Consider the following 24,251-nt stretch of genomic DNA (forward strand, 5'->3'; position numbering starts at 1 on the left):
ACAGTTTGAAATAAAAAATTGGTGAACTGAAACACAGTTTTTCCATAAAACTTCTCACAACGCAAAAAGGAGACGCTAACATGGCCGACACACACAGACGCTTAGCTTCACAGCACTTGCCAGCCCGTCACCCTCTCCTGGTGCTCACCCAATTCCGCGAACCGTCAGATGGCATACTCTAGAAAACCAAGTCTGGGGGCCGCCACTTTTGGGGAACCAAACATCTTCTCCCGCAGTGGACTCGCCAGAGCTCCACTTACTGATTCGGGAGGGGGCACAGCTTCCTGACTGGGCGGCTGATCACACCTGCTGAAGTCCTGACCTCGGCCACTCTCGCCACATCATCTCGGCCGTAGTGCAGCTTGAAAATTCGACCCAGGGACCATTGCAGCGGAGGGAGGTTGTCGTCCATAATCATGACTATTTGTCCTTCTGCCGCCGGAAATGAGGGCGAATGCCATTTCATCATGGCCTGCTGATCAAGGAGGTACTCCCGATGCCATCGTCTCCAAAACTGGCTGACAGTAAATTGGGCCATTGCCCACTTAGATCTGAGGGCGGTGCGTTGATTCAGGGAGTCACTAGTCGGAAGAGCAGTCATTGGACGCATAATTAGAAAGTGTCCTGGCGTTAAGACTTGTAGATCGTCTGGCGACGACGAAAGAGCTGTCAGAGGTCGTGAATTCAAAATAGCCTCGACCTGGCAGATAATGGTGAGAAAACACTCCATTGTGGGCTCTTGCAGGCCCAAGGTAACTTTCAGCAAACCTTTCGTGGACTTAACCGCTGCCTCCCATAGGCCACCGAAGTGGGGTGCTCTTGGTGGAATGAAGTGCCACTCGACTCCTCTTCTTCCGGACTCTCGTAGGATCGACTCTTGACATTGGGAATCATTTAACAGGGCAGATACTTCCTTAAGTCATCTGGTAGCGCCACAAAATTAGTACCATTGTCAGACCATATGTGACTAGGCATGCCTCGCCTGGCTATGAATCGGTTTAAGGCGGCTAGAAAGGCCTGAGTCGTGAGGTCAGTGACCAATTCTAAGTGAATGGCCTTTGTCGAAAAGCAGATGAAGATAGCGAGGTAGCATTGGAGGACCTTGGCGGACCGAAGTGAGGCAATTTTTACGTTGAAGGGGCCTGCGTAGTCAATACCAGTAGTCGTGAAGGGTGGTGAGGCGCTGGCTCTTCCCTCTGGCAGCTGACCCATGATAGGGTTGAAAGGTGATGGTTTGATGCTGAAACATTTATTACATGAGGACAATTGCCTTCGAACCACATTTTTTCCATTAGTAATCCAGTATCTGTTTCGGAGAAAGGCGTGAGTGGCGGTAGGGCCTACATGGAGATTGGATACATGAGCGTCTTGAATTACCAGAGCCGTAAGGGGATGTTGCTGAGGCAACAGGGCCGGGTGTTTATTGGACTCAGGGATATTGGCTTGTCTTAATCTTCCTCCAACTCGTAATACTCCGTCGGTATGGAGAAATAGACCTAAAATTCTGACCAGGCGTAATTTAGGTCTGGAGGACTGGGCATCTTCAATTTCTTCTAAAAATGAGTGTCGCTGAGCTCGGACTATCAGAACTCGCAGGGCTTCGCTGCGTTCCTTTACATTTAGTGGACCTGACTTCCGATGTACTGGATTTCTAGTATTGTGAGCAAAGCGCAGGCAAAAGGCCACTACATTCTGCAGCGTATACAGACTGGAAAACTTAGCCTCTAATTCCTCAGAGCAGGACATTATACTTGACACGATAAGGGCATGCGAGCGAATTTCTGCTCCCACGACAGAGTCAGACAAATCGGCACTCACTTGCCCAAGGGGCCATGATTCGTGGTTTGATTTCAGCCAAGGGGGACCTTCCCACCATAACGGGTGTTTCACTAATTCTTGGGGTCGTAGCCCACGTGAGGCACAGTCAACGGGGTTTTGTGAAGAGGAAATGTGGAACCATTGCGAGGCGGGTATCTTTTCCAAGATAGCCGCTACTCTATTACCCACGAACAACTTCGAATGCGGGGGTGGTGTTGCTGTGATCCAGGCAAGGGCAATGGTAGAATCAGAAAAGGCTAGGATGTTCTGAGTGGTTATCTGAGGGAAAAGTGATCTGACCTTATTCATAGTAAGAGCAAGTAGGTGGGCAGCACAAATCTCCAACCGGGAAGTGTAACTGGTTTCATTGGCGCCATTCTGGCTTTAGACATGACTAAGCTTATGACAGTGTCATCAGACTGGGACACGAGGTATACCACAGCCGCATAGGCTCGCTCGGACACGTCAGCGAATCCGACTAGATAAATTTCAGAAGTAGGTAGAGACAAAAATCTGGGTATGTGAATTTTGGTCAGGTCAGGCAAGGCGACAGCAAACTGAGCCCATTCAAGGACGATTGATGAGGGCAAGGGATCGTCCCAATCAAAGGAGGCTTGACAGACTATTCTAAATATGGCACGGGCTAAAACTGTTATAGGAATTAGCCATCCCAATGGGTCAAAAACCTTGGCGATCAGACTGGCTAATTGTCTTTTAGTTTGAACATTAGGAACAGAACGGATAAGAAAATGGAAGTAATTTTGAGAAGAGTTCCAACAAAGTCCGAGAATTTTCAGTTGTGACTCCTCATCGTTTTCCAAACAGACGGAGGACATGGCTGGGAGAAGATTCTCAGAGGGTATTTCACCTAACAATTGTGGGTGATTTGTTGCCCATTTTCTAAGTTCAATTTGAGCCTGACTCAATAGTTTGATTAACTGGTCTCTGGATTGCAATGCCGCTTCCAAGGTAGGGCCTCCCCCAGAAATATCATCTACATAGGTACGTAGTTTTTCAGATGCTAGGGGAAAGGAAGCCTGTGAAGTAAGAGCTAATTCCTGAAGGACGCGACATGCTAAGTAAGGAGCTGACGTAGTTCCATAGGTAAGAGTGCACAATCGGTACTCCTGAACGGGTTGGCCGGAATCAAATCGCCAAAGGATACGTAATAGGTCTCTAACTTCCGGGGGATGTTGTATCTGCCGAAACATCTGACGAATGTCAGCAGTGAACACCCACCTGTCAGTTCTGAATCGGGTAACGACCTTCCAAATGTCGAGTTGTAACTTTGGACCAGGAAGTAAAAGCTCATTGAGGGAAACGTCTGATGAGGACTTCTGGGAGGCATTGAATACAACTCTGATCTTCTCCGGGGGGTAATCTGGGCGATGGACAGCGTGATGGGGTATGTAGTAGGAAATTTGACCTAACTTGAGTGGAGGAGCTAACTCCATGTGGTTTGACTCTAAGTAATCTTTCATGAACTCGACATAGGGAGCACAAAGCTGTGGGGATTTAGCATGATGAGACTCAGTTTGGAGTAGGCGTTTGAGAGCAATTTTTATAGATTCGCCTAAGCAACACGGACTGATTTTAAGCGGTAGGGCTACTGAGAAGCGGCCGTCCGGGAGTCGGGAGTGTGACTTGGAGAAGCTCTCTTCGGCCTTCAACTCATCCGGAGTAAGGGGTGAGACCTCAGACACTTCCTCTAGGGAGAACATTTTTTCCATAAGGCGGGACAAGACCTTATCGGGGGGGATGCTGAATTGGTTGGGAGGATTTTTTTGAGCTGAGACGGAGTACTGTAGGCTGAATAGAGACAGCCGACACAGGATTGCGTAAGGAGGAATTAACAGGCAGAGTAGAATTTTCAGAAGGAGTCACTTCCGCAAAAATTATGGTAGGAGGAAAAGGCTCAGAATCAGTGGTGGTAAAGCTTTGCAGCGGGTGCCGCGTTCCAGTTAAACGTTGGGGTTTAGATGGAGGAAGTTGAACAGCCAAAGTTGGACGAGCAGATTGTTACGCTCCCCGATGGGGAAGGCAAAGCAGTGCCACTAGCTCAGTGAAGAAGGGGTGGGGAAGGGCGGTTTATAGTTGCCTTGAGCGCCACGCTGTTGTTTCGAGTGAAATAAGTACCGGTTTCAAGGGGATAAATGAAAATAAATATGTAAAAGAAAATAAAATAATAAATGATTAAACAACAGGTGTAGGGAGAGAGGATGTTTATGGGCTGGTAAGAGTAGGTTCTTGGGGGTACAGCAGCGAAAACCCCCAATACCCGGAATAGTAGGTTGGCTGGAGTAAAAGAGAGAACAGAAACTATAAGGAAGCAGGAATTTGATTTAATTTAGATTTACGGAGCAATCAGTCATCGTGTAATGCACCAGCAGGTCGTACTCACTTTAATATCAGAATAGGCTATTTTATGATCTATAACAGAAAATATAATGCTTGGTTAGCAATTCTTGAACATGAATATTATATTAGTTATACAAACAAAGCTTGGAATTAAATTAATGGGCCCAGCTGACCAAAGAATATTTCCGACACATTGTATACATTTAATAAGAAAAATAAATAAATTTAAATAATAATAATAATAAAAAAAACTTCAGTTCAGAATAATAACAGATTCAAACTTTGTCAAATTGTCCAATCTCCATTACCTTTGCTACCACCAGCGCTGGGGTTCACTCACCGCTCCTTTTAAATTCAACTTGAATTGGGCAGACACCTGGTTCTCTACTCTTGCCTGTACGCCTTTAGAGTTTTCGTTCTCTCGGTACACGATAAATCCTCCTGCAAGCGAGTTTTCGTTTACTTTTTCTTCACCAGCTATCCAAAGGCTCAATTTACTTCGCCAGCGTCAGAACCAACTCTGTTCGGTTCGCAACTTTTTTTTTTTTCATCTGCTCCCACTGCCTTCTGTACTCCTGGATTTTCTCTCTTCTTTTGTTTCCGCTCACTTTTGGTCTTCTAATCCTTTCTTTTTCCAACTATTACTAAGCCTAATTTTTTTTTTTTTTTTTTTTATTACACAAAATCAAATTCACTTCATTAAGAGGTGCATTACAAATGACTGACCCCCCTCTCAACAAAAAAATATTACTATTTATTTATATATTTCGGTTTTTTTGTCTGTTCAAATAATCACTGCCTCCCTCTCTCCCACCAGACTGACTGACCTAGCTATTATTTTTTTTAACCCCTAACAATCTCCCTTCCTTCCTAGGAAAGAAAATAATAGCACAACGAGAAATAGCCTGATTAATAACTTTTATTAACTTTGAATGTAGCGACAACCTGGGAGAGAAAAGTTAACGAAGGAAGGAATTAATGGGACTAGGACTCTTCTTGCACTGGTTGTTCTTTAAGGTCCTTTACGCTCCATACCCCCGCAAATACTCCTGTTGAGGGGTCTTCAAGTTCGTACGCTACAGAGGAAATCTTTTTCCTCACCTTCCGTTTGACAAACTTCGGTGCCAGCTTCCCCGAAAAGTAAGATGAAGCATCGGATTGTGGATGGGTTCTACACCATACTACCTGCCCCTCTAGATATTCCACAGGCCTTCTCCTTAAATTATAAGCGCGTTGCCCCTTTTCATAAGCGCGATCGAGACGGTCCTGGACTTCCTTGTAAAGGATTGGCATCGCCTTCAGCTTTTCCATATGTCGTTCGCGATTCAGACCTATTTCACCGCTGGTCTCATCCGGTGGGTCCCTCTCATACTCAAACGCGGTCCTGGGCAGTTCTCGGCCGTAGTTTAGGTATGCGGGAGTGTACCCGGTGGCGTCGTGTACTGCTGTCTTTATCGCGAATTCCAGTTTTGATAGCTCCTTATCCCAATGGCGATGGTTCTCCCGTATATAAGACGACATCATGGTTTTTATTACCCTATTATTTTATTTATTTATTTATTTATTTATGTGTATTGTATAAGAATGAACGTTACAATACAGAGTCGCAATCAACAATGAGCAATGGTTAATTACAAAGTAAGCAAAAAAAAAGCAATAACTTAAAATAACAAAATTTCTTTTATAATAATAATTAAATGAACTTTTAACTGTAAGAAGAAAAAAAAAAAAAAAAAAAATGCTAAGGAACCCTAGAACGTGGTACAAAAATGCCTAAACTTTAAAATTAAATCTAAATATTTGTATAATTTATGTAATTTCTCCAAATTGCAATTGGCTGCTATAAATTCATTTAAAATAAAATCACTATCCAAAGAGTTAAAACACAATTTTCTAATTTCTAAATATGATTGACATTTACACATTATGTGAAAGATATCCTCTTTGTCAGTATTACAAACTTTACAAACAGACTGGCCATCAAATTTAACTGTAGTTTTCCCAACACTAATTTTAAAATAATATTTATTGGCTAATCTCACCTGAGATAACAGTTTAATATATTTGAAAGGAACGTTAAGGTGTAAATAAGGCTGGCATAACTGTTCATTAGGTAATAATTGTTTTATATAACTATTGTATGTTGAGTTTTCTGCTCTATTGCAGTCCAAACTGAATAAAAAAGTTTTATGTCTATCTGAAATTGAGGAACAATCAGTTTTACTATGGATAATTAAATTTTGAGGATCAGGAATAAATTTTTCAATTATAGAAACGAACTGCGACCACCAGTTATATTTACTATTATTTATGGAGGAGGAATGGAAAGTTTTCAATTCTGATAGGCAAATTTTAGGGAGCCGAGACGCATTCATTTGATCTATTTTTAATAAAAATTTAAGGATTTGTTTTACAATAAGAAGTTGCAATTGTGAGCTACCTGTTTCCAAACGAAGTAAATAGTGGGGGGTATTCCTTGACAAATTTAACAGTCTTTTAAAGAAACGACATTGTACATTGTCCAATTCCTCCATGTATCTTAAACTCCAAATTGGACTGCAATAAAGCAGAGCGTTTTTTACAATTGAACTAAAAAGATAAACTCTTGAATCCCAACTCTTGATATTACCTTTGTATAAAATATTAAATACTGAACCAACTGCGAGATTCGCCTTACAAATAGCATTTTCTTTTTCTTCATTAAAGGTTAATGATCTGGAAAATATGACCCCCAGGTAATTGAAATGACTTACTTTTTCTAACTTAATATTTCCATAATAAAAATTTTCCGAACTTTTCATTCTACCTGTTCCAAACTTTAAAATTTTAGTTTTATTGGCGTTCACGTTAATTTTATTTAATTCGGAATAATTTCTTAAAATGTTTAATTTGTTCTTTAAATCAGTGTAGCAATCTGCGAAGATTATCAGGTCATCAGCATATCCTAACAACAAAATGTCTGTGTTTTTGTTTATTCTAATGCCGCTTACACCTTTAGATCTGAAGTAATGTTCAATGTCATAAATGAAAATATTAAATAAAATGGGGCTTAAGATTTCTCCCTGAATTACACCCCGAGTAAGAGAAATTTCTGAAGAGAGTTGATTTTTATCTCTGATCGACACAGTGGCAGTATGATAAAACTTTTCTATAATTCGAATTACTTTGCCGTAGAGTCCTAAGTTGCGGATTTTAGTCCAAAGGAGGTCATGATTAATACAATCGAAAGCTCTCTGAAAGTCTACAAGGAGGCAATACAATGGTTTTCTTTTTAAACCGAACTGAATTTGAGCTACACTATTCAAAATAAATACATTATCCAGGCAACCTCTGCCAGTTCTGAAGCCCGATTGGAATTCTGGTATTACATTATTCTGTTCACACCAATCATCCAGCCTCCACAGAATTATTTGAGTAAATAGTTTAGTTAAACAGTTAACAAGGCCAATTCCCCTATAATTATTAGTACATGACCTATCACCTTTTTTGTAAAGCATAAACATTATTATTTTCGACCAATCCTTTGGTATATTTTCAGAATCTATAATTTTATTGAACATAACTTCCAAATACAGTAACCAGTTTTGCGGAAGGCTTTTATAAAAATCATAATTTATTTCATCACAGCCGGCTGCCTTATTTGATTTACATTTTCTCAACGATTTCATAATTTCATTAGTACTTATGTATGAATCTAGAAACGAAATATTACCCTATTAACTCTCTCCGTGGGATTCGCCTGAGGGTGATAAAGACTGGTGAACCACGTCTTTGTCCCATATTCTTGCATCTTTTCCTGTAACTGGCGACCTTTGAACTGTACGCCATTGTCACAGATGATTATCTGGGGAACACCAAACTTCAGGAAAACTTTTTCTTTCAACAAGTTTGCTATCTTATTGGATGTGGCGGTCCGCAACGGAAGTAATATGGAATACTTTGAAAAATAGTCGCATACCACTAGCAGCCATCTGTTTAATTTAGTGGACAAGGGAAGTGGGCCCATTAGATCGGCAGTAATTACCTGCCAGGGGCTTTCCGCAACTCTCTGCCCTCCCATCAACCCTGCTGGTCCCTGTTGAGAGGGTTTCATTGCGAGACAGGTCGGACACCTAGCAACGTACCTCGCTGTATCTGCAGCCATTCCTGGCCAATAATAACCTTCCTTCAGTCGCTGAAGAGTCTTGTAGGAACCTAAATGACCTGACATAGAACTATCATGGAAGTCGAATAACAGCTTCTTCCTTTCGCTTTTTGGCACCACTAACTTCCAAGGACGATCCTCCCCCAAGATTTTCCTTCGATCCACTATTCTCTTGTACAGTTTCGACCCTTCTACTTTCCATAGTGGGTACTCATCAGGTCGCATACTGACTTTAGTGCACAAATCTCGGTACCAGGAGTCTGTATGGCCAGTGCAATCTATTGCCGTCACCTCGGCATCCTCCTCAACCCTTGAAAGTGCATCCGCGGCCGCGTTTAACTTCCCCGGTCGGTGACGGATTTGGAAGGTGTATTGCTGTAATTTCACAGCCCACCTGGCTAGCCTGCCTTGTGGATCTTTTAGATTATTAAGCCACTTAAGCGCCATGTGATCAGTGACTACCGTAAATTCCATCCCCTCTAAGTAGGGTCTGAATTTCTCTATTGCCCAGAGAACGGCCAGGCACTCTTGCTCGGTAGTCGAGAACTTTTTCTCGGAGGCGGTCAGTCCTCTGCTAGCGTAGGCTATCGCCTTTTCGCCCTCCGGATACTCTTGGCACAAAATAGCCCCTACGCCCGAAGAGGACGCGTCTGTTTGAAGGATAAAGGGTAGGCTAAAATCTGGACAGGTCAAGATCGGTGAAGAAATAAGTTTATCTTTTATGGCAATGAATGCTGTTTCCTGTTCTTCATTCCATTACCACCTTTTCCCTTTCTTTAGCAAGGTGGTTAACGGTGATATTATGGTTGAAAAGTCTGGGACAAATCGACGATACCACGAAGCTAGGCCTATAAAACGTCTAACCTGCCTGATAGACTTTGGGGCTGGAAAAGTCATAATGGATGAGACCTTCTCAGGATCTACTTGTAACCCATCCTTATTCACAACGTAGCCCAGGTACCTCAATTGCGACGTACAAAAGCGACATTTGTCCCAATTTATAGTTAATTTTGATTCAGCCAGTCGCCGAAATACCTCTTCTAGTACCTCTACATGTTTTTCGAATTCGTTCGTCACCACCACAATGTCGTCGAGGTATACGAAAACATGTGGTTCTAGGTCAGCCCCCAGAACATGATCAATAAGCCTTTGCCACGTGGCTGGGGCGTTATGAAGCCCAAATGGCATTCTCGTGAAGTCAAAGAGCCCACGACCAGGTACCGTAAAGGCTGTCTTTTCTTGACTACTTTCCTCCATTTGGATCTGCCAATATGCCGACTTTATGTCTACGGACGAGAGATAATGTCCATCTCTTAACCGATCGAGAATCTGAGAGACAAAAGGAAGAGGATAGGCATCTCTCTTCGTAACCGCGTTTACCTGCCGGTAATCCACACAAAACCGATAAGTTCCATCTGATTTCTTTACCAGTACGACCGGTGATGACCATGGGCTTTTGGATGGGACTACTATACCTTGCTCAAGCATGTCATCCAGCTCTTTGTTCAATAATTCTTGAACATGTGGCGAAACCGGGTAGTAGCGCTGTTTGATCGGACGGTGGTCTGTCTCGATCATGTGCTTGACTCTGCTGGTGCACCTTAGTTTCTGAGGTCGGGTCCCCTTCCATTTAGAAATCAGTTCCTCTAAGATTGGCTTCTGCCACTCCTCTAAGGAGGACTGATCAATTAAAGCTGGGGCCACCTCTACCGCCATGACTGAATCATTGAAGGTCCACGTTCGATTCCCTATGTCAGGTAATATACTCATGTTCGCCCAAAAATCTACTCCGAGAATTAGTGGGTATTTCAAGTTCGGTACTACTAGGAAATCGATCATCCTAACTTTATCGCACAACTCTACTGGTAATGATACACATCCCAAAGGTTCCATGCTGGTCACAGCAGAGTACAGATGTGTTTCAAGTCGCTCTAGGTTTGTGTATTATTTTTGGTGATTTCCATAAAAGTTTATTAAAAATTAATTGTGTAATATTGTGGGCTACTGACTAGTGTTCATTATACCTAAATTTGGTGAATTTTTGTGCACCGAAACTATTATAAAAATATAAAAATTCAATTTTATTTCACTTATCAAAGTTTATAAGTGAAGGTAGATAGATACATGAACAGTGTGGTGGGGATATAAGTGTATCGACGGTTTGGCTAACTGCTACATGCACGGATTACAATAATAGGGTACGTAATATACGATTTATCAAATTTCAGCAATCAGCCTATTAGTTTATTATTTAATGAGTCAAAGCACTCTTGACGAATTCCTATCTAATACGAGAACTCCAAAGAGAAGGCGAAGTTCTCCTGAAGCTGAAAGCAACAAAATTTCACGTGCCGATAATAGTAAAATGGAAGGTTTAGGTGAGAACATTTTGCCAAGCTGGTTAAATGAAATGAAAACGATGATGAAATCCATGAAAGACCAGATGGATAGAGTAGCTACAAAAGAAGATCTTAACAAACTCGATGAAAAGGTAGAGAAAGCACTTTCAGCCATGTCGAGTATGGAAGAAGAAATCAAGGAATTAAAAGAAGAGAATAGGCAGCTAAAACAGAAATTGGAAGATTTGGACAATAGGACGAGACGAAATAATTTGATTTTTAGAGGAGTGCCGACTAGCAGTGACTACGAGAAGAACGTCAAAGATATTTGTAAGAATATTTTGGAGTTAAAAGACGAAATAAATATAGTGCGAGCTTTTCCAATTGGAAGAGGCAAGTCTGAGACAGAACAGAATGTAGTTTTTGTGGAATGTGCATCCAACAAGGAAGTATCACTGATTATGTCGAAGATTAGGAAAACTAAAGATACAGGTATAAATATTCAACAAGATTTTGGGTTCCAAACCAGAGAGAGAAGAAAGAAATTGCTGTCGTACAGGAGAGAAATTATACAAACTCTACCCGATGTGCGTATACGTCTGAATTCCGATATTATGACTGTAATGTGTAACGGCAAATCGGAAAAGTTTAAATGGAGCGATGGAACTGGGTTGTTAACAACTGACGGCAAGAATGGTTTATTAGCGCTGAAACAGTTAACTGGGCATGATTTCGCCGATGTGGCTAAAAGTAGTAGCAATATTAATAACTCCATGGGCCCACAAAGCTCATCACAAGGCAATCATAATAATTCTTGATGGTGTCGAACAGGCGAGGAGCATTGGACCACGACAAGGACTTCAACATCGGACTCAACGAGTGCAAATAAAATATTAAACAGTAAAGTACAGATTAAAATTTTATATTACAATGTGAAAGGGTTAAACAGGAAAAAATATGATAAAGATTTTTTGTATTTAATTAACAGTTACGAAATATTTTGTTTGAGTGAAACGTTTATAGTGGAGGGTGATTTAAGTGTATGATAGTATTTTTCCGAATTATAAATTATTTTGGGTTAAAGCAAAAAAAGAAAATAGTAAATTTGGCCGTGCAAAGGGTGGAATGTTAATAGCGTATCATATAAAATTAGCTAATTTTGTTCAAATTGAAATGTTAAATGATAAACTTTGTCTAAAAATAAATAAAGGCAAACAAATGATCCGTCTATTGCCAGTCTACCTTAGTTGCACTTTCTGGTCAAGAGAGTTTGCTGGATTGTGTGATTTCTTTGTACAAAATAACATGCGCAATTGTATTGTGATAGGTGATTGTAACGCTCGAATTTCCGATCTACAAGTAACGCCTGACGAAATTGAGATTACAGAAATTAGTGCAGTAAGGAAATCGAGAGATAGAGTGTCAAATCATGAGGGTAAACAATTTCTGAATTTCTGTGATGATAATAATTTATGTATCATAAATGGTAGAACTGGAGAGGATAGCGAGGGCGAATTTACATTTGTTGGTCCTATGGGCACCTCAGTCATTGATCTGTGTTGTGTACCTTATCATCTGCTCAATTGTATAAACAGTTTCAAAGTTTTAACTGAGACATATTCTGATCACATGCCCATAGTATTAACTTTAATTTTCGATGAGAAGCCAGATATTATTAATAATTACATAATACCGTTGCTACCCAAATTAATTTTTACTAATAGAGACAAAAAATATTATAAAGAGAGGTTAAAACTTGCAATAGCCCACAAAAATTACTCTTCCGGTAACCCACAGAAATTGGTAAATGAAATAATATTAGATATTAAAAAAGCAGCCGAATTAGGATATCATAAAGTTAGTAATACAAAATATAAATATAAAAGTGTCTGGTTTGATTTTAAATGTCATAAATTAAGAAAAAGAGCGTTTAAATTATTAAATCTGTTTCGTAAATCTAATTCAACTTTCATAAAAGAACTTTATCTAAAGGCGAACAGATTGTACAAACATACATGCGAGCTGAAGCGCAAAGTGCACTATGACAATACAATACTTTCTTTAAAACATGCCAATAATAGTAAACAGTTCTGGTCTTTACTCAATACGCTTAAACATAAAAACAAATTTCTTGCTCCTAACTGCAATTCTTCTGAATTAATAGAATATTTTCAGTCATTATTAAACCCGTTAACGAGCAATTCTGTCTTATCTTACGCTGAACCGCTTATAAATAATTCTGAATTAGATAAGAAAATTACGCTTGACGAATTAAATAAAGTAATAATAAAAGCCAAATCAAATAAAGCTCCCGGAAAAGACAGGGTTCCGTTTGAATTTTACAAGTACGCTCCGGCAGAATTTCTGTTAAAAATTTTGAACGTTTTTAACGTTATATATGAGAGTGGAGTTATTCCAAGAAGTTTTGGCTATGCAATTATATTCCCTATCCACAAGAAAGGAGACTCTCATTCATTACAGAATTATAGAGGTTTATCCTTTATCGACACTATCGCTAAACTATTCGCTGGCATTCCCCAAAATAGACTTGTGGATTGGATTAACTCAGAGGGTGTCTTGCATGAATTCCAAGCGGGTTTTCGCGCCGGATATTCCACCACAGATCAAATTTTTACACTTTACAATATTATACAATTGGTTTGGGCTAGAGGCGGCACTAGTAAAAAAGTTTATGCTTTTTTTGTTGACATCCAAGCCGCATTCGATTGCGTGAGCAGACGTTCACTCTTCTACAAGCTGTGCAATTATGGAATTTCTACTAAAATGTTAACTGTCTTGAAGGGTTTATATAATGATACATCCGCTTCTGTGTGGACACAAAATGGTATAACGAGTGAGTTCGGGGTTTCCATGGGGCTTAAACAGGGTTGTTCGATTAGCCCAATATTGTTTTGTCTATACTTGAACGATCTTTACGATGAACTTGATGGGGGTATTAACCTTGATGGAAAGAAAATTAAATTATTAGCCTTTGCGGATGACGTCGTCATTTTATCAGATAATATAATTACCATGAGACGAATGATTCATAACTTGGAGGGCTATTGTACCAAGTGGTGTCTCAACATCAATTTGAAAAAGTCAAAAATGGTAATTTTTAAGCCAAATGCTGGGAAACTGTCCAACAAGGAAAAGTGGTACTTTCGTGGTCAATTGATTGAAAACGTTAACGAGTATGAGTATCTTGGCGTGAAGTTCACTTCGACCTTAAATATAAACAGGCATATAATCTGGAAAGCCAGCAAAGCGAAATTAGCTCTGAACTCGGTAGGTGGTGTTCTCTTTTCCGACAAAGACATTAGCTTCTCCACTAAACTGAAATTATTCCATGCAACATCGCGAGCCATTTTATGCTATGATGCGCAAAGCTGGGGATGGCAACAATACGAAGAGTTGGAAAAAGTGCAATATTTTTTCCTTAAAAAGGTGTTTGGCCTTCCACAAAATACCCCGGGTTATTTTCTGTTGTTGGAGTCTGGTCTGCAAAGCATGTATTTATATACGCTTCGGTTACACCTCAGGTACATCAAAAAGGTTTTGTGTGATATGGGTGAGGATAGACTGCCGAAATTTGTGGCGAATAAAATATTAAATAAAAGAATTAGTTGGGCTGGGACATGGTTCGAAACAACAAGAAAGTATGATTTGCTATGGAGATTCGACATGGACAAAAGTCAGTGGGCGAAAATTTCTGATGAATTATTGAAAAAGATGGCGGAAAATGAAATGAGCCGGTTACTGTCTAGAGCCACAAACAGCACATACCACCCCCTCTATAATTTTCTAAATTTCAGTTTGAAAAATCGTTATTTGAATACACAAAGTTTCCAAAATTGCACATGGATAATCAAAGTTAGGTCGGACATGTTAAATTTAAGTTATAAACCTTGGGTTTCCGAATCGTCCGTTTACTGCCCATTGTGCTATATGTGTACCACTGAGGACCTACACCATTTTTTAACAGAATGCGCTGGGTTGGCGGAGTATAGGCAGCAATACTTTGGGGATGTGATCATTTCAAACGAACAATGTTTAGAATTAGTCAATGGTAAAAACTGGTCAGCGCTCGCATCATTTATAAAGCACGCATATAAATTTAGACAAGGGAAGATAAGTGAAATTACCCTCTAGAATGAATTGTATTGCCCGCTAATTAATTCTGGGATCACTTTCTAACAATAGTTGTCCGGAGGAAATGCAATGAAATTATTTGTTCACAAGTATATTTATGCATGTAATGGAGGAGTTTGTTTATCAAGTTTCTTTGATTGTTATTTTTTTTGGGTTGTAAAAGCCTGTGTGGGCATAATATAATATAATTACCAAACAATTAATAAAGTGAAAATAAATGATTTTGTATGTTTATGGAAATAATTGTTTAATTTGAATTATATAAAGTATGGAACTCGCCTGACGGTCATTTGATCAAGGCGCCAAATGTATGAAGAAAAAAAAAAAAACAAACAAAACATGTAAACATTATTTTCCAATAAAACATTTATAATAATAATAATACACATCCCAAAGCAGGTAATTTGTGCCCATCCGCTAAAGAAACAGTCACCGATTTAGTGACATCCAGTTGCATGTTCAGTTTAGCAAACCGTGCCCACAGATTAGCATCCAACAACGATCTTGTTGCCCCGGAATCAAGAAGCCCCACAGATTCTATTCCCAGAATAGTGATCTTAATATATGGACGCCTGTCAGCGTTACTGCACTGGCACAAGGGCAGGGATGGCCGAATGTCGCTTCCTCTTATCGTTGCCAGCCATACCTGCCATTCGGGATTATCTCGACCGGACTGATGGGGCGTATACGAGCTGCGTCCTAAGCTCGTCCCCCACTGGAGTTTCCCTTCTTTTGTGGACACGTACATTCCTCCGTGGTTACTTCTTTTGTACCACAGCGTTCACAAAAGGGGTTTTTCGTCTGTTTACACCATCGGTGCGAATGACCTGGTTGGTCGCAGTTCCAACAAGTACCCTTGATTTTCGGTCTCTCAGGTCCCCCTTTCATGGGGCATTTATCTGACGAACTATCTCTACTGCACATTGATCCTGTTGGTGCTTCCGCAAGGTTCAATGCTGGCGCAACTCTTCGAGTTATAGGCGAATAAGCCAAATCAGGTTCCAAAACGGACTTCCTTGAGGGAGGTGGACGGTGAGTCTGAATCCGCCAACGCGTCGCTTCTATTCGTCGCCCTTTCTCAACAAGATCGTCCAACCGCGACACCTCGTGCAAGGAGAGGCGATCCAAATAGTATGGGTGGAGGTTACGCATAACGACCCGGAGCATCTCTGTCTCGCTAGGCCTGGTAGGAAGACGGTGAAAATAATTCCGCATGATCGCGATAAATATTCCCATTGGTTCATCATCTCCCTGTGTTCTGGCCCGTATCTCCTCCCATAAACGTTCAGTGTAATCTTGAGGCTCGAATTCAGCCTTCATTTCCTGAACTACCTGGTCCCAAGTCGTTGCCTCGCGCCTAATTGCCTTATACCAGATCAGTGCTCTGCCAGTAAATAAGTCATAAGCCGATGCAAAGAGGTCGTCATCATTAGTATTTCGGGCTACCTTCATTTCCTCTATAGCTTCAAGGAAAGCATGGACACTTAGCCCTTGACCATCCCCTGAGAATTTTACTCCCCATTCCTTCATTGGAATTTGTTTCCTTTTGGAAACCCCGGTTGCCGCTGGAGATTCCGTCTGATGCGTGTCACGCGAAGGAAGCTGAATTTGGGAACGCTCGTTGAATGTTTGCAAACAATTAACAGCCTCTTGCAAATACTCTAATCGTGTATTCTCATGCTGCTGGTCCCCCACAGGAGCGAGTGTCAATTTGGACAGCAGCTCCGCTATAGTCCCTTCTAATTGTCGCCCTATAATCCCCTCGCGACTTCCTGTAAACTGGGATACTTGCAAGTTTATGGCCGCCAATATAACACGTTCTTGGGCGAAAGGCTGGACTAAAAGCCCTTCCGACACCGGATACCCAATTAGCCCTTGAGCACCTTCCTGTTCGCAACGACACTCCTCTAAACAGGCCCAAAGGTATGCACATTCGTCAGCTAATTCGTCTCTTTCCTTCCATGACTCTTTATCAGTCTCCATAGGTCTTATCCGATTAATCCTACTGGTCACATGCTGGAGGCCGGTATCTATTCTTTTAATATCCCCTGGGGCTGGTAGGTCGCCTAAGGCAGCTACCCTTGCCTTCAGTGTCTGTACCTTCTCACGACAAACCCCCAACTCGCTAAGAGTAGACGTAAATTCGGTGGGAAATACCGCCTTTCCTTCTCTTTCTAATTTGAGAATAGGTCTCAGTTTCTTCCTCCTCCTCTACTGATCCCCCATCCGATAGGCGCCTGACCCTAGCTTCGTACTGAAGTTCGTCTTTGTTTAACCTACCTACATCCATGGTACACAGGATAACCAAAGAGAAAGGCAAGGGAACAAGGAAACGAGAAGGTAAAGAGAAACAAGGATCAATAGGGAACACTAAGAGTTAGTCCTCAACTCTCCTATTTAGGATAAACAAAATAAAGACTGTATATGGATACTACAGACTAGATTTACAATAAAAAAGATATACTTCTCTCTAAAAACCACCCTTCGGGCCCCACGTTGGGCGCCAAACTGTTACGCTCCCCGATGGGGAAGGCAAAGCAGTGCCACTAGCTCAGTGAAGAAGGGGTGGGGAAGGGCGGTTTATAGTTGCCTTGAGCGCCACGCTGTTGTTTCGAGTGAAATAAGTACCGGTTTCAAGGGGATAAATGAAAATAAATATGTAAAAGAAAATAAAATAATAAATGATTAAACAACAGGTGTAGGGAGAGAGGATGTTTATGGGCTGGTAAGAGTAGGTTCTTGGGGGTACAGCAGCGAAAACCCCCAATACCCGGAATAGTAGGTTGGCTGGAGTAAAAGAGAGAACAGTAACTATAAGGAAGCAGGAATTTAATTTAATTTAGATTTACGGAGCAATCAGTCATCGTGTAATTCACCAGCTACAGCAGGTCGTACTCACTTTAATATCAGAATAGGCTATTTTATGATCTATAACAGAAAATATAATGCTTGGTTAGCAATTCTTGAACATGAATATTATATTAGTTATACAAACAAAGCTTGGAATTAAATTAATGGGCCCAGCTGACCAAAGAATATTTCCGACACATTGTATACATTTAATAAGAAAAATAAATAAATTTAAATAATAATAATAATAATAATAATAATAAAAAACTTCAGTTCAGAATAATAACAGATTCAAACTTTGTCAAATTGTCCAATCTCCATTACCTTTGCTACCACCAGCGCTGGGGTTCACTCACCGCTCCTTTTAAATTCAACTTGAATTGGGCAGACACCTGGTTCTCTACTCTTGCCTGTACGCCTTTAGAGCTTTCGTTCTCTCGGTACACGATAAATCCTCCTGCAAGCGAGTTTTCGTTTACTTTTTCTTCACCAGCTATCCAAAGGCTCAATTTACTTCGCCAGCGTCAGAACCAACTCTGTTCGGTTCGCAACTTTTTTTTTTTTCATCTGCTCCCACTGCCTTCTGTACTCCTGGATTTTCTCTCTTCTTTTGTTTCCGCTCACTTTTGGTCTTCTAATCCTTTCTTTTTCCAACTATTACTAAGCCTAATTTTTTTTTTTTTTTTTATTACACAAAATCAAATTCACTTCATTAAGAGGTGCATTACAAATGACTGACCCCCCTCTCAACAAAAAAATATTACTATTTATTTATATATTTCGGTTTTTTTGTCTGTTCAAATAATCACTGCCTCCCTCTCTCCCACCAGACTGACTGACCTAGCTATTATTTTCTTTTTAACCCCTAACAAGATTGCTGAGGGATGACTTCCTTTTGGGGATTTGACAAAAGTTGAGCAGAGGACGAAGACAGGCTAGGGGGAATAGACTGAACTGACTCCAATGAAAATTCAGGGTTATTAGGCTGACTAGATGGTTCGGACACCGACTTGCAAGAAAGAGTTCCTGGCAAGGAATTGTCTGAGACAGCTGTGTCGGTGATTACCTTGGGGGCAGTTAAATGCCCATATTTGTGTTTAAACAAAATTTTATAGTAGGTCCAGTACAACTTAGAATTGGACCGTTGTCCTGGACGGAGACGTCAAAACCAACTCTTCTCATAAGGAAACCTCTCAAGGGACCAGACATGATCCAGCCAAGGGTTGTCAATCGAGCAACCATTTTGTGAACGGATCATCTGACTCAGATCAATTGCGGCGAAAACCGAGGCTGAAAAGACCACATCTACTGGGCTTGGTTCAGCTAAAAGTTTATCTATTAGATGCGGCCAATCCTTGACAGGAAAATAGGAGGATGGTGCATCTGGGACAGTTTTGGTAACTACTCGGAAAGGGATTTAAGGTTGGGAGAAAGGGGGGCATTGTCTTAAATTGGTAGAAACTTGACCCACGACTTGAGTGGCAATATTGCCTCCTATTCCTCGAATTCCACCTGACATGGGGCTGTAAGTCAACCTACTTTCTTTGGCGAATGTTTTAGACATCAAATTTATCTCACTGCCTGAATCCAGCAGGGCACGAGCGCGATACCACTAGCCATCTCCTCCAAGGAGATACACCAGGGCAGTGGGGGAGACTGACATATCAGAAGGGAAGGACTTGACTATGGACTTACGTGGGACCTTTGCCAAATGACACAGACGACAGTGTCTGCGACGGCAGAAAGCAACGGTGGACAATGGAGGGGTATCGCGCCTGCCAAGAACCTATAATTCTGGCGGGGGAGAGGTGCCGGATGTCGGCCAAAATAAGTTACAGGATGCACGGGGGTAATTCGTCGGACGAGGAAGACGATGAGGGTCGAGATTCAGAGTCCCTGGCCTTGCCCAGAGGCAGATGAGACTCAAAGGAACTGGGAGGAAGAAGGGGCGTCTTGGGAAAGAAGGCGGGGATTAAGGTAAGTCCTGGGAGTGTACCCGTTTGGGAGGAGATCTGGGCCTTGAGGGTCGAGAGGTCTGCAGGGACATCAATGGAGGAATTCCAGGGGTACTGGCTCTTCTCTGACTAAGGCTGGCTGATGGTGGAGGGGGTGCAAGGAGGTATGGTGCTCTCCATGACATTTTGCACAACCAAACTGGCAGGGACTCGGGACACGGAGTGATAAATAGAAAGACAGTTAACACATAATTTCTTCTCCACCACAAAATTCCATTTATCACTCACCGACATATTCAGGTATTTAGTACACTTGGAGAGGCGGTGTGAATCCCCACAGAGGTAGCACTGAATGGAGGAAGAGGTTGAGGAAGTTGGGGCCCGAGGAGTAGAAGGGGTAGGCTGTTGCCTTGGAGGAGGCGAAGATGGTGATGGTCTCCGTGGTGGACGAGGCACAAACCGAACGGATTTGAGGGAATAGGGTTTAACCTGACTAGGCGAGGGGATGGAAACGGGTTGATGGGAAAGAGGAGTGGGGCTATGGCTGGGACTAGCCTGGACAGGAGGGGGGGCATGCCCTTTGGAGACATTGTAGGGGAGAGTCGGTCCCTCTGGTCCTTTAGGAAATCGAGCACTTGAGAACTGGAAGGCAGCTCGTCAAATGATCTAAGGTACTTCTTCCTAAATTCCTCTTGTAGACCAGGGGCCAAATTAGACAATGTAATGTGGCAAAGGAGAAAATCAAGCTGGTGAGGGATGGAACACTGGTCCAGTAATATTTGTCTGCTTGACAGCCAGGCAATGCTCGCCTCTATGCTGGGATGAGGCTCTGGGAAGTGAAGGAAGTATTCCACCGTAGCATTCGCGACTCGCAACCTTCCCTCATATCGGGCATCCAGAGTCTCCCATGCATAGAGGTAGCCCTCCTCGGTGGATGTCGCATTCTGGACAATAGACAGTGGAGGGCCCTTCAAACATGACCGAAGGGCCCGAAGCCGCTTGGCTGCGGGGAGAGCTAGTCTATGAACCTCAGACTCGAAATTCCGTTTGAAATCCCCATAAGTCAACACATCCCCCTCAAACACCGGAATCCTAGTGAGCCTCCTGGCCAGCTCAACGACGGACTCGTCAACCCCGCCAGTGTGGGGAGAGACAGACACCGGGGCAGGTTGAGTAGAAAGAGAGGGAGTAGCAAAAATTGGCAAGACAAAAGACATGTGGGCAAGTTCAGCCTGCTCGTGGCTTTGAGACAGCGCCAAGGCAAGAGGGGCACTGTATTCCGTCGCCAACGGCCGCAGCCATTCCCAAGCCTCTTTATCCACTGTCTGGGACAGAGATCTAAAAATGGTAAAGAGCTGCTGGCATCGGCTGACTGATTCAGGGGACTCGGGGTCCAATAATTGAACGTTTCGGGTCCACTGATCCAGCCTGGCAGTGAGGTGGCGGCATCTAAAGACATTAAGATCCCCACTGGCCTCAGACTGGATGGGCATTCGCGGAGTTTCCTCCAACGAAGGGGTGATTGGGAATGTTGAACGGGGGGGGGGGTAGTCTTCTCAGTTAGTTCTTCCATGTTGGACCGGAAGGCTAAACAACAGGGTTCTGCTGGCGGGTAAAAGCAAGTTGTACACAATGTAGAAAATTAATAACAGAATACAAAAAAAAATTGGCAAAATAATTGAAACAGACTAATTAACTTAATAGCTAATGCCAGTGGTACAAAAAAAGGACAACAAACAAAAAGAACAAGAAAAATTACAAGTAATTAGGTATGCTAATATACGAATACAGAACTAAAATAATACTGTACGCAAGGCGCTTAAGTTTTATAAATAAACAATAGTTGATATGAATGAATATAAATAAACAATTATATACAAGCTGGTATAACAAGGAAGAATAAAAAAACTAAGGCTATAGTAGGCCAACCATTCAACATTACAATTAATGCTAACAGAACATATAAACAAAAGTATAACCAATCATATAAGTAAATTATTACACAGAAGACGAAATTACTTTACAAGGAAAAACAGTTGAATAGCACGAATGACAATAAAAACAGACCTTCTGTACACAATCAAAATAATTGTATTTGTGTTATAATAATTAATTAAACCTATATCAAATTAATATCTAAATGTTCCTGGCATAAACATAGTATTCTGAAGACTATTTCCCGGGTTTCGGCACCATGAAAAATATTCAAAAAGGGGGGAGATGGACATGACGCAATTAAATTAAAGGCTGGAATAGAGTGGGGGACGCCACCAATCTTCAGAACACTTTTTGAATATGTAATAATTCAACCCTTTATTGACAATTAAGAAAGACAATACACAAAGGAAAAAATGATTATAATAATTACATAACTGAATAAATCTCTATACCTATAGTCCAACAGTTTGAGATAATTAATTAGTGAACTGAGCCACCGTTTTTCCAAAGGTTCTTAACAAATCTCTATATAAATAGTCCAACAGTTTGAAATAAAAAATTGGTGAACTGAAACACAGTTTTTCCATAAAACTTCTCACAACACAAAAAGGAGACGCTAACATGGCCGACACACACAGACGCTTAGTTTCACAGCACTTGCCAGCCCGTCCCCCTTTCCTGGTGCTCACCCAATTCCGCCAACCGTCAGATGGCATACTCTAGAAAACCAAGTCTGGGGGGCCGCCACTTTTGGGGAACCAAACAATCACCAATGGTTTTTGTTAAGCCCACATACACTTTGAAATCACTTTTAAACTAAAAAAGAGGGGTAGAATAGTGGAGAGACATGTCGACGACGTGTATCCTGTTAAAAAGCAGACTGAAAAAACATTCATTATTTGTATGCAGGTTTGTGCGAATCACGTGCAGTTTGTGATCTCCCACCCATCACCTCAAGGTCTTATAAGAGGTTGATTGATTTATGGTTAATAATAAATTTGGTTTTGCCGCAATTACATGGGGGGCCGCATATTTAAAACAGCGAATAATATTGGGTAAAAGTACACTATGTCACAATTCTCTCAATTTTTGAACTATTAAGTGGGCAAATACTATGCTTCTTCTTCTTGCGCATATGTTCACTAAACCATAGTGGTGGTGGTGGGGGGATTTTAGTATATTTAGTATAGTATAAATTTTGTTAGTTCAAATCCGTACATGGTCCGTGTGTAACTCATCCTCCTCTATTAATCATGTATCCGCTAATTATTGATTTACAAGGTAATCAAAAAAGGAATGAAGATCAGTTTATTGTTCCAGGAATGGCCGTCGCTGACACAAACCTCAACAAATTCTTAAATAGTTATTAATTTGTGCTAATAGCAAAAACAGGATGTGTTGTAGAATGATGTACAAAATAAATAAAAGGGAAAGACGTACAGCGGCCTGTGGACAGTGTATAGGATATCCTATCTTTTTGGTTAAAACATACAAATTTTGTTTTTTATTAATTAATCATAACCCATTATACTAATATTCTTAAATAATTATTAATATGTGCTAATAGCAAACAAATAGGATGTGCCATTGGGAAACAGGAAAGACGTACAGCGGTCTGGACTGATATCCTATCTTTTGGTTAAAACACATACAAATTTTGATTATTAACCTTTTATTTAGCAAGCGCAAGGTCAAGGTGTAGCGCCCCGCCTCCCAAATCTCTTACCATCCAATATGCTTGTAAATAAAGATGAAATAAAGCATTCCTTTAAAATATAGGGCACGTCCTCCTTCATAACTGTAATTTTTTGTCAAAACCCAGATTTAATATATTACGAGAAATTATATTATTTAATATATTGTTCATACATGAAATTATAATATTCCCAATACTACTTCTATATAGAGGTTTTATAATTTTTATTGTATCTAGCAAAATTTACTCTTCTTTGCGAACCTAAAAATTAATTTTGTGTACGTTTTTGTTTTCAGAGTATAAGAAAAAAAAAATACGTTAAGTATTTATATTTTATACTAATTATTAATCATTTATTATTATAATTATTTACAATAATGCCTTCTAAAAACCGAAATAGAAAGCAAATAATTAAAAATTTAGTAACGGGTATTAGACAGACAATTGACAGCACTGCTGAGCTCGAAAACTACACTATTGTGACCCCCGCCACAACTAAGCAACAACGGTATTACGCTAAAAATCGCGAGGGAATAGTACGAAAACAGAGGCAATATAATTTAAGAGGCAATAATAAAGAAAAACAGAGGCCGTATGATTTTTGCTCATAAAGATGATAAAAAAAAGAAACAGAGAGAGTATGATTCATCTAATAAAGAGGAAATACAGAAGAAACAGAATGAGTATAATTTAATAATAATAATAATAATAATAATAATAATAATAATAATAATAATTTATTGAAAATGTTGAGTACATGTATGTACATAACAACCGAGTTCAGCATGACAGATTTGACAAAGGTAGGTTAAAGTACAATACTCTTATAAATACATACATACATATATGAAAGTAAATTTACAATTCAATGTAACAGAAAAAGAAAACGATCTTTCGAACGAAACGAACATTTTTTTTTTAACTACAGTAAAATAATTTGATAGAAACAAAACTAATCATTTATTAAAAATTTTCTCAATTTTAACGCATTGTTGAAAAAC

General features: G+C 40.6%; 2 protein-coding genes across 2 annotated transcripts; both read right to left on the bottom strand.

The window, feature by feature from the left end:
* Positions 1-894: 894 nt before the first annotated feature.
* Positions 895-2,127, bottom strand: LOC141455125 (uncharacterized). Its single transcript, XM_074129982.1, has one exon. The coding sequence runs from the start codon at positions 2,125-2,127 to the stop codon at positions 895-897; it is 1,233 nt and encodes a 410-aa protein (XP_073986083.1).
* LOC141455126 (uncharacterized) lies at positions 2,124-3,272 on the bottom strand. Its single transcript, XM_074129983.1, has one exon. It carries the CDS (start codon positions 3,270-3,272, stop codon positions 2,124-2,126), a length of 1,149 nt encoding a protein of 382 aa, XP_073986084.1.
* Between the last annotated feature and the right edge of the window lie 20,979 nt (positions 3,273-24,251).

This window comes from Rhodnius prolixus, unplaced genomic scaffold (genome assembly GCF_049639745.1).
Source record: "Rhodnius prolixus isolate KJV_2025 unplaced genomic scaffold, Rpr scaffold_27, whole genome shotgun sequence".
In the NCBI taxonomy this organism is placed as follows: Eukaryota; Metazoa; Arthropoda; class Insecta; order Hemiptera; family Reduviidae; genus Rhodnius; species Rhodnius prolixus.

Excerpts from the sequence above, each read along its gene's own strand:
- LOC141455125 (XM_074129982.1), bottom strand. The coding sequence starts at position 2,127 with ATGAATAAGGTCAGATCACTTTTCCCTCAGATAACCACTCAGAACATC.
- LOC141455126 (XM_074129983.1), bottom strand. The coding sequence starts at position 3,272 with ATGGAGTTAGCTCCTCCACTCAAGTTAGGTCAAATTTCCTACTACATA.